At 39.5% G+C, this 18,455-nt stretch overlaps 1 protein-coding gene across 3 annotated transcripts in view; it reads left to right on the forward strand.

The window, feature by feature from the left end:
• The window catches only part of cemip (cell migration inducing hyaluronidase 1), a 154,827-nt gene that overhangs the window by 70,365 nt on the left and 66,007 nt on the right, over window positions 1-18,455 (forward strand). For all 3 annotated transcript variants that reach the window (XM_034581646.1, XM_034581647.1, XM_034581648.1), the window contains 4 exons: window positions 8,953-9,090; window positions 10,035-10,173; window positions 12,054-12,290; window positions 13,502-13,681. In XM_034581646.1, the coding sequence (XP_034437537.1) occupies window positions 8,953-9,090; window positions 10,035-10,173; window positions 12,054-12,290; window positions 13,502-13,681 (694 nt within the window). The remainder of the gene's footprint in view (window positions 1-8,952; window positions 9,091-10,034; window positions 10,174-12,053; window positions 12,291-13,501; window positions 13,682-18,455) is intronic.

Raw genomic sequence — 18,455 nt, forward strand, 5'->3', positions numbered from 1 at the left:
TAACATCCTTTGTGATCCAAGCACAAATGGACATCTCTAGGCACACATGTGGACACAGCCAAGATACATTGCGGAAGCACGAAGAGACACATTGTGAGTGAGTCAAAGACCTTGAGTGTTTATATACAGTACATATAAAGTGTTCATATCAAGTATGAACAGAGACTCTGACCAGTTTCTGATTTCCTTACCCAGTCTGTAGTGCATGATCCGACTGATAAAATACTTTTCAAATGGCCTACATTGCAACATAATATTGGGAAAAACACAAAATATCATCAGATGCCTTCTTAGACAGGCAGTACAAAACATGTTAGAAATAGCTTTATCAGACAGGGTGCACAGACAGTGGTAGCTTACAGTTGTTGTTGGTTTTGGTCTTTAATAGGATTTACTAAGAAGAGCAGAACATACATCCTGGCTGGTTGATCAGTGTTTTATTCATCACTTCAAATTATTTCAGTCAAAAAGCTGCAGTGAAGTGCACCCAAACGTAGCGCCTGTGGCATCTGCTTCATATTTAAACAACAGCAGCTGTCTAGAGCTGTGATGGATTAGTCCACTAAACACCCCGAATGCATCATTTTGATGTGAAACTATAGCCCTGCAGTGCTTACACTGATTGAGAGTACTTCTACTACAGAAGGTAAGCTTGTGTGTATATATTCTGCTGGAAACATGTGGAATACAAATAAAGGGATATTAGGGCTTTTCACCACATCTCAGGATCTCATCATATGAAATACTATGACATGCAACTGAAAACTCTAGAAAAATCTAGTGAGTGGAACTTGAGTTAAACATATTTTGGTGAAAAGAAAAACACATTTTCCTACTTATCCCGATGTAATCTGTTTCCAGAAACAGATTTGTGTTAAGTTTACCAATGAAAATCAAAACATTTATTTCTCTGTATTCTGCACCAAAAATAAGTTGCAACAATGAATTTTTTAAACAAAGTTAATGCTTTTTTGCTTGGAAATGAGGATTCATTCTTATAAATATGTTCAGGTAAGCCAAAGCACTTGGTTAAGGTTAAGAAAAATCAACAGTGACCACAAGCACAGACAGGATGCATTTATTTTGTTAACATTTAATCCAAACCCTGGTATTTCCTTGACTTCACCACATGCAGGACTCTAGCTCCTTCTTCACTGGAAACAATGTCGTCACTGAACATAATCCAGACAGCAAAATGTTTCCCTTGTAGTATATTGGTAGTATAAGAGGTGATTTAGAGGGGACAGGGTTCTTGCATTAATGTTGAACTATGAAGAGAGAGAGAGAGAGAGAGAGAGAGAGAGAGAGAGAGAGAGAGAGAGAGAGAGAGGAGTATCAAATATAAATCATGAAAATCATGAAAAACAATGTTATTTACAGGAGAGACTATTTGAAAAAGTGAATGAATAAAAGCAACTACTTAACATCACATTTACAGTAAATGAATACATTAAGCTGCAACATCTTGTCCCATTATAATGTTGTTATAATCTACAGTAGGCAGTTGGCAGGGATTGGTTCACAGTGTTCACCTGCAAAGTCAAAGGAAAACCTTTATTGGCATAGGGATTTACAACTAAACAGGTGGTGAAGAATACTAATCTCCACATCAAATTCGTTTTCCAGGGTGAGGTAAGCTCAGGATCGAGAGAGACAGAGAGAGAGAGAGAGACAGAGAGAGAGAGAGAGATGCCTTCACTGAAAGGACCAGCAGGACTGGGTCATTTGGGGATTTTCAATCATATAAGCAAAGCTTTGGGTCCACAAACACCACACACACGCGCACGCACGCACGCACACACACACACACACACACACACACACACACACACACACACACACACACACACACACACACACACTCACACACACTGAAATAAAGATCAATGTATTTTGGACTTATTCCAGCAATGACACCAGGGGAAAATAATTGAAACTCCAAAATTCAAACTAACATTGTTCTTTCAAAAGAGGCACATTGTTGATCTGCCTCAACAATGTTGCTCTAAATCCAATGTAAAATAAAACCAGTTCACTTGTCTCTGTCTCACTGAGCCGAAGTTTCAAACACAGATGAGCTTTGCAGTTACAACAGGGATAATCGCAAACAGCAGAAAGTGCTCGCTCACTGAGGGGGAAGTGAACGTAGAAGTCCCAGGTGACAGATACAGCGTCAGCGTTTCTTTAGCATACAGCCAGACACCAGAATGTACCTGTTGGTCATCCAACATAGCAGGTGTGTTTGATTTAGAACATTGGATGGTGGTGCATTTAATCAAATTGACTTATTTTATTACATTATTACATTATTACATTTCATTTAGCTGACGCTTTTATCCAAAGCGACTTACAATAAGTGCATTCAACCATGAGGGTACAAACCCAGAACAACATGAATCAAGAAAGTACAATTTTCTTCCAGAAAGCCAAACTACAAAGTGCTATATGTAAGTGCCATATAAATGCTACTAAATTCTTTGTTTGAACTAAAGTTTTTTTATTTATTAATTTTATTATTATTGTTTTTTTTAATCAAGGTGGAATTCTTCCACCCGTGTGTACATCCATGTGGACACAAAAGAAACCCTCACACTGCAGGCTTGTATTTGTCTGTGTGTAGAGTATAAGGCACTACAAACCATCCACTGCAAACATTTTCCATTTCTCCATATCTATCTCCTTGTTTTTTTTTATTGCAGCTTTATTGTGACTGCAAACAGAGGCTTTCTGAGCTGTAAGCCAATCTGTGTATTCAAAATCACCAGATCATGTCAATCTGAGGCAGACTGGCTTCTTTTTGTATTAAGGCTCAGTAATGGGGATGTACCTCAATGAGAAGCTCAGACACAGTGGAATGCAATGACATAATGATAAAGGATGGATGACGTTTTTCGTCTAAACTAATGGGCATTTTGTTTCTCTCTGGCCAGCAGACAGAAACTATTAACTCCTCAAGTAAATTGAATTACATCGTGTGATAGGGCATTGTCCTGCTTATAAAATCTGAAGAACTTATTGGGTTATTTCATTTGTTGTTGAACTTTGTAGTTGTTAGTAGAATATAGGGTATTTGAGTGTTTTCTGACCATCTGTGGTCTTCTGGGTCTTTCTACACACAAAGTGATGCATATTGATCAACATCATTTATCATTTTGAAGTAACATAAAAACTGTTGGTATGACTATCAGGGACAACCATTAATGCATAGACCAAGAGAGGTCTATGGGGATGCTGAAAATGTTCCAATAATAAAGATAATAATCCAATAGTTGTTGACGTCTACAAGTGATGGACCAGCTCCCCAACAGACAATAGAGTCTTAGAGTCATCATGTTAATATGGCCACCTCTAAAGCTACTGGGATGATTGATTTTCTTTGCAGTTTCATGAACTGAAATTTGAATGATTCCTGTGTGGAAACGAGGCTGTTGAAAGGCGAACAGCAAGAGAATACATCAAAGAGAGAACAGAGAGGCAAATGAGGATTTTCTATAGTAAATAAAGAGAAAATCCTCATACACATTAAGTAGGAAATATGTAAATGAAAATGTGCAAAATGTGTGAAACATATAGCAGGGTTCATCGCATTAGCAAATGATAAGATTTGTTCAAATGGATTTGTTTATGTCATCGGCTCATTTCCTCTCCATTTCACAACTTCACCAATGTACTTGAAAATACATTTGATGTAAACTAAAGGAAACATGTCGGTGCGCTTTCCTTTTTTCTTTCTGTCTTTTTTTTCTCTTATAAAAAAGCCTATGAATAATACACTGACATATTATTTTTGATTTCTTCTTCTTTTATATGACAGGGTTAATAACCAGTGGCAATTAACCAGTGAAATGAGCAACACTAATATTTATGGTTATAGACGATAAGAACCTGACTGAAATTGAAAAAAACAAAACAAAACAGGAGATGTTTGATGAGGTACGGAGAAGAAATCAGGGAGAATTGAATACAAGTGCTGACAATGATGATGTGTGGCAAGTTTGCATGTCTGAGTAATGACAAAGAGTAGTGCAGGCATCATGTGTGCAATTTGTAGACAGCGTGTTACTAACAAACATCAGCGATCTCTGGTGCTCCCTGAATGACAGCATTGAGAGCATTTCTGTTAGAGGTCAGAACAATAATCCAAATTTGACCTTTCCGTAGATGGATAAAACTACAGGCACAGTTCTTGAACAAAAAAATGTGGCAGTAGGGTGTTTAGACTGTGTGAGCATCTGTTTGCGATGGGACCTTTTCCTCGCCTTCCATCTTCCCCTCATAGTCAATGCTTTGTTTGGAGTCTTGATTTGCAACTTCATGACCAATCAAAATCCTTTTTAATCTTCGCATGAACTCTGATGAAATAATTCATTTAAATATTTTTAATTACAAAATAAATCAGAGTGCTGTCCGAAAAACGATTTACATTTTTCAGGATTCAGATTCAGATCTTATTAGTTATACAGTTATTTTGTTGATATTTAATTGTATTTATATTATATATATATTTAACTGGAGCCACTATTGATTCTTTTTAATATTTCCACTTTTCTTTATGCTGGTTAAGTCTTTTATCCCTTTTTGCAGACATACCAGTGAAAGAACAGTTTCTCAAGATAATTACACAAACACTCTCTCTCAGTTATTATCCTGTTCTCGTGTGCAATTGGACTTGTTAAAAGAGTAGATATAATTCTTTAAAATCTTGATTTCCCCTGGTTTATTGTTGAGGTATAAGTCTCCCTGACTCACCTGGCTTGGTGGTTATCTGATGGAGTTCAGGCTCAGGTCATTGTGTTATTGGATTACAAAAGAATTTAAACCAAAGCAAAGCAAAGCGGCAGGTTCAGCAGTTTTTACTCACAGCTGTCAGAAACTCCAGTAACTGGCAGCCACACTGACTTCAGACGCTCACTCAGAAATGTGTGTGAACGGCTGCTGATGAGGCTTTTTACTGCATGCTCTATGTGGGTGTTTGCTTTTGGTTTTATCGTACAGCTTTTCCATTTTTGCGCATGTATCCTTCTGTGCTTGGTAGTGGAAACTTGCACATGAGTCAGTCCTCGTATAAGGTTCAAATGCAGTTTATTAAAACAAAAACATGACAAGGCAGAGAGGAAGGACAAGCAAGGTGAGGCAAGCCTAGATTTTGCGGCAACAAATCAACATGCAGAAACGTACATGTAAATACCATACATTGATTTCAAGTACTAAGACCCTGTTGCTTTATTCCACATTGGGTTATGTTGCGGTCTTATGCTTATTATTTGTCCTCCTTTGTCTACATTCAATAACCCCCTAATGAGAACTGAGTTAATTTTGATTTAAGAAAAACTGTTCACTTTGACTTAAGTATTTGGATGCTGCTGCCATGACACTCATAGCTGACAGTGAGTTTGAAGGAGCTGCCCACAGGCCTCCGAGAGAGGATTGTGTTGAGGCACAGATCTGAGGAAGCAAAACAACTTGCTGCATTGACGGTTTCTAAGAGCCAAAGCGTTCACCAAAAGTTTTAAAGGAAGACGTGTTGAACCAGCACGATTTCTCATAGTGTTGGCTGATCACTCAAACTGAGAAACCGGGGTCGCAAGAACCTGATGGTCAGTCTGGCTGAGCTTCTGAGATCAGATGACAGAAGGAAACATAATCCTTAAAAATGGTCTTAAAATGGAACTTCAGTTATGTGATCATATATGGGTGTACTCAATGAGAGTTAAGTACAGAACAAACACTGCTTAAACAGTGTGGAGCCATCAGGAGCATCCCAGTGGGAACTCCTCACATGGCCTGAGTTTTACAGCTCCAGATCCCTCAAGTCACAAGCCACAAACCATTCAAAACACTGATATCGCTGCTGGTACCCCCTAAATATGTCCCCCATCACATATGACAACTGTGGGGAACATCACAGTACACCCCCCCCCACCCCCCCCCCCCCCCCCCCCGGAGGAGAGGACAAAGGTCAATGAGGAATCAGTGGACAGCAGCAGAAACATTACATGTGCTCAAGATTAATGTTAAACTTAAATTGGCAAATAAGTATTGATAACTGTTAACTGCTATTAATGCTAACATTGTCTATACGTAATATGCCCCAGACTATCATTGAAGAGAGACAGGTCATTGTCTCTCTGTTAAGTCCAACGGCATAGCCTACACGTTGACGTGTTCCATACATAGAGCCCTACGCCATACCCAGACGTGCACCTCCCCAGAAAGGTAACTATACGTCAAGGGAGACAAGAGCTTTGATTGGTCAGCCTGGTCAGACAGACTAGCCGGCATTTTTTTATTGAGTTGTAGGAACGAACACGGACGATGTCTTCATTTTCTTTGTTGCTGCAAGTAATTGCTCCTCAACATCTATCAGCTCCAATTCCAACACGAACCGCTTGTAACACTGTTCTGAAGTCAACAGAGACACCAGAGAATTTGTAAATATGCGGACCAGAAACCAGAAGACACTCAACACCAGCATAAAAACTCTACCGCATATGAATGATCGGCCCTGTGCGTAGGCTACGTGCATACCTATGTCGTAGCTTTGACGCAGAACCATGAATTGGCCTTTATCATGCAATAAATATTCAACCCTCAGGGCAGGGTTGCCAGGTCTGCATGACAAAACCAACCAACAAAAGAAGCCCCCAAAAAACAGCCCAATAACCAAATGCTAAATACATACATTGCTTTTTTCTAAATCATTTAATTGGCCGGCATTGTTAAACCTACAATGCCAGCATTAAAAGCATAAATATTTAGTCTTACAGCATTATAAGCAGTTTACCCTAACAGTTCTTTAATAGAGGTTCTCTTAAAGGGCACTATATAAATTCAAGTTATTATTGTTATTATTATGATTAATAGAGGTACTAAAATGAACTTGTATGATTAGAGTATATTAGCATAAATAAAATATCGCTCTGTGAACATCAAACTCAAACAGCTGTTAGGATCTTTTTTTCTCTTCTCTTAGATTTTTCCTCCTCCACCATGCCTGTAACAGATGCATATTTACTTAATGTAATTTACTCTAGTTAATTCAATAGCTTATTTCAGCTGAAACACCAGAATAATCCATTTATTTCACACGAAACGAGAGATAATGACTCAGTGACAAGATAAACCACAAATATAAACCATGGATAAAATGTATGATGTGGAGAAACATATTGGACATATATATATACACCATATTAATTCTAGAAAACATGATTTTGACAATATGATTGACAACTAAATACTGTTTCTAGATAAGCAACTTGAGACATGAGTCACTGTCTCCCTACTACCATTCCCTCTGCAAAAAGAATCTTTCAACCTGCAGCAACACTTTAAAACTAGCCAAAAACCGCAGACCTGGCAACCCGGATGTAATGAAGCCTATTGTGATGAGCTATTTCCACATTGTAAAGTTGCAAAGTTTACTTTTAGTTAAGATTGAAGAAATTAGGAATGAAACCAGTCTCAGTTTCCACATTAAGATGCAACTACTGTCCCAAAACAACAACTGTATCTAGTGACAGAGAGCCAGTGTAAAGCTGGTGACTCAACATGCGAGGGTGGCTGACTTATTTCTGTGATTGAGAAGGTAGTGGTTTGTGTCTTAGAGTCATTGCAAGGCTGCCTACACCTCTGCACACACTCTGAGTCCTCCACAGCCAAACAGCAGTCACTCACAGACATCAGAAAAGCAGCTGATTGCACGTTACCGTCTATCAATCTGTGTTTGCCCTCTGGGAAATCTACTTGACAATTCAGGTCCTCGGCCAGTCAATTCCACTGATGGATCCATTAGGTGGCAGGGAGATGATGTAACCACAACACACACACACACACACACACACAACAGAAAGCAATGGATTGAAACTTTATTGGGCAGAATCACACACAATGTCTCACAGTGCTATCCTGATAATAACAGACACAAACTAAATGGGTTCATCAGTCCCTCTTACTCTTGAGTGAGCAATCCAATAACCTTGTGTGCTATTTTATCCCAATTTAGATAGTTTAGGAGCTGAGAAGGTTACAGATTAGGAAGAAATTTAAGTAATGAAAAAAAATCTGAACATATTGACAAACCTGTAGTCGAAACACTGCTAATTACGCGACTGTCATGTTTGATGGATTTGATGAACTTACAATTGCATTGTTTTATATAATTGTTCCCCAATTTTTAGTCTCATTTTTTTCTCAGGATTTCAATATGTTTCCCGGAGTGCATTTCAACAGACTCGAGAATTTTCTTTTACCAATTGTTTGCCATCAATTAAAGGAGATAGGTAGATCTATGTGTACTGTTTTTAGATATGAATATCTGGGTGCATCCCGTGCCACTAGGAGTTTTGCCATGAAAAGATTGATGTACTTTGAGGGGCTGATTCAAACCCGTTTTTTACCCTGCTGCTCATTTACGGTGTTTTATTCCAAAGGGAAATAACTAAACAATAAAAAGTATGTATGCCCAGCACTTTTAGATTTCAGATTTATACGGTAAAAAGCAATTTCCCAGCTGTAAAAGATTCCATCTAGGTGTTGATACAGCCTGATAAATGCTACAGCAGCTACAGGATGTTATGAGAAATGTAATTTGCTCTAAAAGTATCCAAAAGTGTTTTCGCCTGTTCTAAATGACCACACTCAAAGGTGGGGTAAAAGTCCTGCCTCCTGGTTTCATTCCACTGCCTCCCTGATCGCTCTCCAACAACTATGTTATATTTATTTCTTGGTATAATATTTCATGTGTTTCTTTATGTCGAAACTTAATCCCAAAAGCCACCTGTAACTATAGTTGTAAAACGTACTGATTGGTGTCATATCCAAATCAAATGAAATCAGCCTCAAATCAAAATGCAAATGAAATTGGCCTGAAGTACCGTACTTGAGTTAACGTATTTAGTTAGAAAAACGTGGATGGAAGTGAAATGTTTGTCTATATCCTGTCCCCTGCAGTGTGTCCAGATAAAGAGCCAGGACTGCAGCCATGGATGCCAGGACACAGTGTAGACCACAGGGTGACAATTGGCTACGGCAGGAAGGTCCTCCTCACTACTTCAGCTACGGTCCACTCCATTGAGATTCTCAACGGTGGTAAGATGGAAGAATCCACCTTGTGTTGATTTTCATTTAATGTCACAGTTTCTTTATCTTCTGTAACATGACATGTTTCTGTGTGAAGCAGAGTGTATGGGCGGGTGATAGTTGCAAGGTGGGTTCAAAACAGATTCTTCAAATTTGATTGGCTTTCTCTTCTCTCTTCTCTCTTATCCTTTTTTAACGGGTTAGGTTTTCATTTTTGTAATTAATAGACCAAGTTAGGGGCCTCTAGCTACCACTAGGCCATTTAAGGGAGTCTTGCTTAGTATTGTTGTTTAATGTAATGATGTAAAAAACATGCAATGTAAAGATGTACTGTTCATACATGTTTACAGCTATTTCCTATTCTATATCATTACAGTACAGTACAGCATTAATCCTCCCAGCAGACTCCTCATCACTCAGATTCTTTGATAGTCCCTTCAAAGGGCGAACCCTTTTCTGCCACATTTAACTGCTCAGCCATTTGATCTAAATGGTCACTTTCTTGACGGAAGCCTCTCAGCCTTGATTATCTCTTAATAATCTGAAGTGGAAGAAATTTCAATAAGTACATTATTTCTGAATGTACCGTGCAAGAGGCAAAAGCAAGAAAAAAGGAATGTGCTGAAAGCAGGGCCCCAGCCCTTCAGAGAACAGAGGAACATACAGGAGATGATGTTCAATGTTGAACAGCTATTCACCACTTCACTACTGAACTGGAATCATTGGATTGCAGGTCTGGTAACAGACGTGGTTGGCCAGCTACAGTCGCTCTGTGTGTGTTTGTGTGTGTGTGTGTGTGTTCAGTCTGAGCACAAGGCCATAAATGGTAGAAAGACAGAAGGTGTCTGAGGGCACTGGGGCATGAAGGACCTGCCAGGAGGCTTCATCACTCCACCCCACACACACACACACACACACACACACTCCAACCCTCCTCTCTCTTTCTCCTGTAGGAAAGTTGGTGATTGCTGACACCAACCGGCCCATATTGCTTCGAACAAAACACATTCTGATTGGGAGCAAGGGGGAGCTACACATTGGCAGCCCAGACTGTCCTTATAGAGGCAATCTCACCATCTCCCTATTTGGAAGGTACAGTATGAAACCCAGCTTGAAAGCAGAATGATACTTAAGCACAGTAACACTGGTCAATAAGCATACACCCTGTGAGCACAACAGTATACTTATAGTGGGTACTTCCTCCATTTAGCTCCCAGACCTTTGGACCTTCCTCTAATACTCTGCTCCACGTTGATATGACTGCATTTCATCGTTTCTGTAGATTTGTCAGTTGCACACTCTGGGTTCACATCTGGTGACAGAGGAGGTCACTGAAAATCACTGAACTCACTGTCATGTTCATGAAACCAGTTTGAGACTTTTACTTTGTGACATGGATCATTAACCTGCTGGAAGTGTCCATTAGAAGATGATAAACTGTGACACTTAAATCATGATTGATTTGTATTAAAACCAAAAGTGTGTCAAAAAAACATTCATTACATCACACCACCACCAACAGGTTGGACTGTGGACACAGGGCAGGTTGTCTCTATGGATTCAAGCTGTTGACTCCAGGTGGTGACTCTACCATCTGCAGCCTCAGCAGAAATCCAGACTCTTCAGACCAGGCTACGTTGTTTAGTCTTCAACTGTCCAGTGTTGGTGAGTCTGTGTCACTGCAGCCTCACTCTTCTGTTGTTGGCTGACAGGAGAGGAGCCTGATGTGGTCTCTGCTGCTGTAGAACCATCCACCTCCAGGTTCAACATGTTGTTTATTCTGAGGGGCTTCTCTGGTCACCACAGTTGTAGAGAGGTTTATCTGAGTTACTGTAATCTCTCTGTCAGCTCCTGGTTGGAGCTGACAGACTGGTGTCTGACCTCTCTCATCAACAGATTGTGATTGTGCTGTGTTCATTGGGCAATCACAATAATCAAACCCCCAAACCCCTACACATAGCAGGTTCCTTCATCTACAGTCAGTACAAATCTTGTAAAATCAAAGATGGGCCAGATTGGCTTCCTCGCTCACTGACTGGAGAGTTGCTCAGCAGCAGAGAGCTCAGTGATACCATCAACGCTGTGCTTCAGTGGAAGAAACCTTTCTCTGTTCGGATAATTCAAGTTATTTTGTTGCGCTGCAGTCCCATGACACAATGTTTGCTATTTTGTTGTTTTTTAATTTTGTTGACCCACCTTAGAAGTCTCTGTGCAGCCACTCTGCACCCAGTGAGTTTATATTCTCCACATTCATCCTGAAACTACTTTCATGAGCTACTATGTGACTGAAATGTCTAAATTATGATAAATACTGACACTGCAGTGATTGAAACCTGGATCAGGATTAGTAAAGTCTACCTTATTCTTGTGTTATACAGATCCATTGTCCCACATTCCTTCATCATTTTGAACACACACACTCTAGTTTAGTTTGAATCATGCTGCCTAAGAAAAAAGACCCAAACAAATCCACTGTTTATTTTGATTGAGTAAAAACTGCAATGAAATAGACCTTTTATAAAATGAATGAGCTTCTTTTTTTGTTAAACTAATCCATTTATGTCATATAAGAAACATTCTAGGGATGACATCATCGGTTCCTCATTAATTTCTGTGCAGACTTTCATGGTCCCCAGAGAATGAAGTGACTTTGCTGATCCACTGACTTTTAATTTATTTCAACAATATTGAAATCTTTGACACATACCACTCAGCAGATTATCAGTTCATCAGTTTGCCCAATACTGTGGCCAAAAATCTGCAACCAGCAAATGAGGACAATGTTTCATAAGATTTTTCAAATCATCCAAAATACAAATCCCACATGCAATTTAAACATGTCTACATGTTGAACAAACTTTCACAATTTACACATTCACAAACATCCCTGACGAATTCTTCTTGTTTCATGCCACTTGCAGAAAGACATATACCCTATTAAAGCATTTTTAATTTGTCTACACTGTTCTCAGATTGGATGACAATGATCAGGAACACAGCTACTTTGGGAGGAAGTACATTGGTGTGGGCACGGGGGGGACACTAGAGATCCATGGAAAAAAGAAACTGTCATGGACGTTCCTCAACAAAACCCTCCACCCCGGAGAGAGCAACCAAAACAACTACCTGTTTCAGAGAAGCTGGGGCAACCGAGGCATCATTATCCATGTCATCGATCCCAAGACCGGAGACGTGCTACACGACGACAGGTGAGGGTCCCCTCGAAGCAGGGGCAGCGTCTCAGCTCCTGAACATTCATGAGACACTAATTAGAGCAGAGAAGATGTGGTGGCGTCACCTCATAAGCTGTCAAACCACAGGGTTGTAATGATGGAGACAAATATGCCTGTAATGGCTCTGGCATTGTTTCGTGTGGGGATATTAAATTTAGAAATTGAAACCATCCTTAATATCCTTTCGTGTTTAAATATCCATTACATTTTTATTTCAAATAGATTCATTCATTGATATACAGCTTTTTTGTGGTAAAGAGATGAATGGGTCATTCTTAGAGGAGGTGGAGGCAGGGCACTGGACTGTGTCCAGTCTTGTCAAATAGAATGTCATTAGAAGGTGACAACCATAAAATGCACTTAATAAAAGGCTGTTACAACACAGTTAATATGCAGACAGAGTCAACCGCGAGAGAAGAATTAGAGAACAATTATACAATAATTAGAAAAGGATAGGGATGGTGTTATTCTTTGATGACATTGATTGTTAAAATTATCTTTCATCTCCCTTTTTGCTCTTGTGCTTTATTTAAGTTTCATTGAGGTACATCTGGTTTTATCAAAGCTCCTATAGCACCGGATAATACGCTGCACTTAATGTACATTAGTCACATCACAGAAGTCATTTCCTCTCCTTTAAATGCGTTTTTATCAGTAAAAGAAAGGAGCGGGAAGAGTCTCTGAACGAACGGCTGGGATATGAGTTTGATTGACAGCTGAAGCAGCAGGGGCACAGAAACGCAATGCAGCAATTTAGCTTTGTCCTTGTAGACAGAGAAACAACTGCACAGACAAGAAGCCATGTCAAGACACTCAACAATATATACATATTCTATATGTTGTGTGATCTGTTGTGTATTTACAATAGTTATATTTTTTCAAAAGAGAGTGGGGACCATATTATTTACATAACAGATCTTTCTATTGATTTTTTTTCCTTTTTCAGTGCATTGTGAACGTGTGTATGTGCATGAGCCATTTCTGTAAATACAGTACAATCATTTCTAACCTTAATAATATTAAACTCAGCACATGTCGGTGGATGCTGCACACACAGTAGTTGTAGTACAACAGAGTGGGTTTGAGAGCGTCTTCTCTGGTCCGGCTGAGTAAAAGGTTGAACTGAAGATGCCGTAATAGTTTTGTGTCTTTGCCTTGTTCTTCTTCACATCCCTTCATTCCTGCAGGTTTGACACATACCGCAGTAAGGATGAGAGTCGTCGCCTTGCGAAGTATGTGGACGGTGTGGGAGTGGGTCTCATACTGGCCGTGGTGGTCAATGACGAGGGCTCCAACAACTTGGAGGAATCTGCCAAGAAGAGCCTCTCCAAACTGGGCAGTCAGCATATCAGCACTCTGGGATTTCGGTGAGCTCATAATATATGTTTTTTTAATCATAAAATTGCATCACTTTAAGCTATAGAAAATTTAATCTAGATTTTCTAGATATTATATATATATATAAATAAAATCTATATAAATATATATATATATATATATATATATATAACTTTAAAAATAGCAATTTAATTTGATGAATCAATAATGACTATAACGGTTCTCTACACCCCGCTGATTACTACTCTGAGCTCAACATCTCTGCTGAGTTCTTCCAATTCAAACTCAGGTATTCAGTTCACAATGTGAGAGGAAAGATGCTCCCAGCATTGTATTGTCTGGAGCCCTCTTTTTATTGATTGCAGTGAATTAATGAGAAAATGTTACAACTTCAGTCAATGGCTTTCTTTTTCTAATTAATCCCTGCAGCTTTTTGGGCAACTTTTGGTTCTTGAAGATTTTCAGTAAACTATCTCCTGTGTATCACTTGTAAAAAATATATATACACTCAGTGGTCACTTTATAAGGTACTTATGAACGTACTGGTGCAATTCAAAATCTCTGCCATAAATTCTACATTTGCAAAGATCATAATGTGTAAATTCAATGATGTTATTATTATTATTATTATCTGTGTGGTCATAAGTAAAGGTAGTGTTTAATTTGATTACTTTACACTCAGAGATGATATTTTGTGTTCCCTAATCTACATATGGCTTATGAAGAAACACCTCTGAATATAATGTTATCCAGCACAGTACCACCACTAACTGTGACCTCAATTCTAAATATAGATAAAAACACTTCATGGCAGAACACACAGACAGAACATGGTCTTTTTCTACATCAAACTAAGACATGATCCTCCCTCAAATTCACCCTGTGAGTGCCTAAATATAACAATAGAAAAGTTTATAATGTGTTCATCATTGCAAATAATATTGTATTTCAAGATCAGATGTTTTGGCAACATTTCTTCATTATATCAGCAGAAATCATAATTTGTGCTGCGTGAGGTTTCCTTCAGAACTTATTTGTTGTGGTGATTTAGCTGTATATAAAAGCACTATTTAGGAGACAGGGTTGTGAGCTGTGACAAGTAGCTGCTGCTAGCAAATGTTGCTAAAGAAATATATTTTCTGAACATTTTGGAGCAGCAGAATTAACTGTAGACACAACACTTCCGTAATATAGCCAATGTCATTTGTAAACGCCTTTTTACCTATCCAGCAGATACATCAATATTTAGTAGCAGTTGTGTTTGTACTCAGCTGATGAAACTGACAGAAGTCCAATATTCACTCAGCTTCTAGCTGTTAGATGCTCAGTTATTAGCATCAAGTCACCAACTGTGTTGACTTTGCTCCACCTAACAGAAATTAAGCTAAGCCCTTACACTAAAAAAACATGCATGCGTGTGTGTGTGTGTGTGTGTGTGTGTGTGTGTGTGTGTGTGTGTGTGTGTGTGTGTGTTGGTGTGCATATACGCAGAAAATGTGCACACAAACTCCCACACTTGGACTATTTTATGCTACAGTAGCTAATCCATTTGTGTGTGCTTTAGTTCTGCCATATCTCACTGTGCAGAAATTGTTTAAGGGAAAAAGCTTGGACTGTTTGTGTTTGTGTGTGTGTGTGTGTGTGTGTCTGAGAGAGAGAGAGAGAGAGAGAGAGAGGGGGGGGGGAGGGAGAGAGAGAGAGAGAGAGAGAGGGGGGGGGGGGGAGGGAGGGAGGGAGGGAGGGAGAGAGAGAGAGAGAGAGAGAGAGAGAGAGAGAGAGAGAGAGATTAGTATGTCAGGAATGCATGGGAAATGGAAACGGAATCATGCCATGATAAGAGAAACCCTGGAGATGTGTCAGTGTCTGACATAAGGAGTAACCGGGTAGATAAGAATGTCTACACTTTGTACACTTAGACATTGACAAATTCCTCAAACAAGACTCGACTGCTCTTTTGTTTGTTGGATAGGCAGCTTTGCACAGTAAACCACACGCTCGTGTGACTGTGTTCTGCGCTGTGCGAGTTAACTGCAGCATCAGAGGCCTTGTTGTGGGCTGAGAGAAGATGCTGGTGAGTCTTGGCAGCGCAGGCCCTGTCCTGTGGTTTGCCTCCTAGCCAGACGGCGTTAGGAAACTTAATGCTGCAGAGGAGACCACAGTAAACACTGACAGGGATTCATGAACGATATGAATATCAGTTTGCACTATGCTCCATGGTTGTGGATGCTGTGGAGGACAGAATAAGTGGAAGGGAAAGATGGTGAGGTGACAGAGGAATTCCAGCCTAACGACTCCTGTCGCCTTCCCTCCTCAAACTGTTGCCAAACAGACCAACATTGGTGTCATCAGCAGAGAGAGACTAAGGAATTTGCAACGATCCCAGAGACATTTTAATAAGCTTGGATTTATGAGACAGTGTAGACTCTGCAGTACATTCTCCGTTATGTAATTTGCATATGTTTACTGTAGCTGCCACTGGAGAAATACAACAACACACCTCTGGTGCAGCGTTTCTTTTTTAAGGCTCAACATAAATCATATTGAAATAATTTGATGGATGTTTACAGATGTGGTTTCGAGTTGATTCTAACCAACCAAACTATGTTGGCATTAAAATAGTTTGGCTTTTGGATTCTCTGCCTTTACTTTCTAATTCTACGCACATTCCTGTTTGAATAGTGAAGACAGTAAGAACTGGAGTCACTGTACAAACAGATCCTAATAAATCAGCTGCAGATCCCAAGTGTTACTGATCAGTGTCGGTCTCTCCTCTGGGGCCTCTGGGACTGCTCAGATAGAATGTTTTCTGGTGCTGCTCTGGCCTGTGCTGGATGTATCCAGTAACTACTAATTCCCAGGCCCACTCAGCTCCTCACTGTGGAGCTTTCTCACAAACAAACACAAGTGACGTTTACATTCAGTGTTCCTTACCAAGTGTGTGTATCCTTGAGGTTAAGGAAACATGGGGAATTCAATTTCTTCCAAATTAAACATTGACAATGGCAATTTCTTGATTTTCAATAATGCATTGTTTGCATTCATGTTTAGCATGGTTGTAATAATTCGGCCTAGTGCAGTGCACATTGTAAACAAGCCTGTTTGAAATCTTTGCTTGGCCTGTGGTTGCAGCTTACTCAAAGAAACAACTTAACCCATAACATTAAAAGTATTTACTGATTGTAATAACTCTTTAATCCTGGGCATTCATGACTGTTAAACTAAATTGAAAATATAAAGTGGCCATATAAACATTACCATCGTTATAAGGGGAATCTTCTGACACAAGCATGAGACAATCCAATGTGCAAAGTATAAAGAACCAAATCGGTGGCGTTCTGTCCAACATGCTCTGACGCTTTAGGTGCAAGTTCAAGCGAGGATTCCTCAGAGAGATCATGCATGGACCCATGGATGTAATGCTTTGAACCAGGTGCAGCCATCTTTGTGATGCACCATTGTCGTGATGACTTAATTTACGTTGAAGAGTCCCAGCCCCCTCTGCTGTAGACATCCGTTTGCCTATTTCTTCAAATTAACAACTACAAGTTAAAAACTCCACAGAGGAACACCAGTGCCTCATGCATCTGGAAGGAGGAAACTGGAAAGTAAGAATTTAAAATCGAAATTTAAGTAATGTTTTTTGGACAGGTAAACGACTCATAATAGAGCAAACATTATCTGTTGAGGAATTTTTGACCATCCTCACACATTACTGTATATGCCACTATATATTATGTATATTGTGAATTACATTATATCTGAACAGGAGAATAGTGCCTGTCTGAATTCCACAGATACTCTCTTCTCTCTCTAAGCAGTACACAAGGTCAGGTTATAGATAAAGTACCAACCAACAGTACATTGTAGTGTCTATGTTGAGGGACTTTCATATCTAACTCAGATGCACCAGACAGAGAGACACCAACTTCAACTCTCACCAACTTTAACTCTTCTGCGTATTTCACCAGTGGCAAGACTTAAGGACACAATGTGATTTAGTTATGCATACTTTAGGCTAAACTATCCAATAGGATGTGAACACCTCCATGTAACATAGAGAGTGACAGCAATTCTAGCCTTTCATGGATGTGCTGTTAGAATGGGTGATGCAAGTAGAGGAAGATATACTGGGATGCTGTGGGAGACATCTTCAGACTTGGGGGTGACAATTGCTCGTGTTACTCTGTTAGCGTTTGTATATTGTTCCACCTTCTGGTCTCCTTGATGCATCAAGTCTACATTAAAACCTTTTGCATAAGAAATCAGCTGCTGCCTGAGTTCTCCTTTCACCAGCTTCCAGAAAACTTCCATAACATTAGCCACATAAAGTAGCTACTATCACATCCTATAGATAGTTAAGTCTAAATATGCATTCCTAAATCACATTGTGTCCTTACGTCTTGCCACTGGTGAAATATGCAAAAGAGTTAAAGTTGGTGTCTCTCTGTCTGGCACATCTGAGTTAGATATGAAAGTCCATGAGCGTAGACACTACAATGTACTGTTGGTTGGCCCTTTATCTATAACCTGACCTTGGGTACTGCTTAGAGAGACAAGGGAGTATCTGTGGAATTAGACAGGCACTATTCTCCTGTTCAGATATAATGTAATATACAATATACATAATATATAGTGGCATATACAGTAATGTGTGAGGATGGTCAACAATTCCTCAACAAGGGTGAATACGCAACCTTGAGTCTTATCTTCAGATTGATTGATTTAATGAGTCGGTTTGAAATGTGTAAATCAAATCTCAGTGTAGAACAAACACTGTAGGAATGTAGAAAAGAAAACATGAAT

Source organism: Hippoglossus hippoglossus, chromosome 3 (assembly GCF_009819705.1).
Source record: "Hippoglossus hippoglossus isolate fHipHip1 chromosome 3, fHipHip1.pri, whole genome shotgun sequence".
NCBI classification, from domain to species: domain Eukaryota; kingdom Metazoa; phylum Chordata; class Actinopteri; order Pleuronectiformes; family Pleuronectidae; genus Hippoglossus; species Hippoglossus hippoglossus.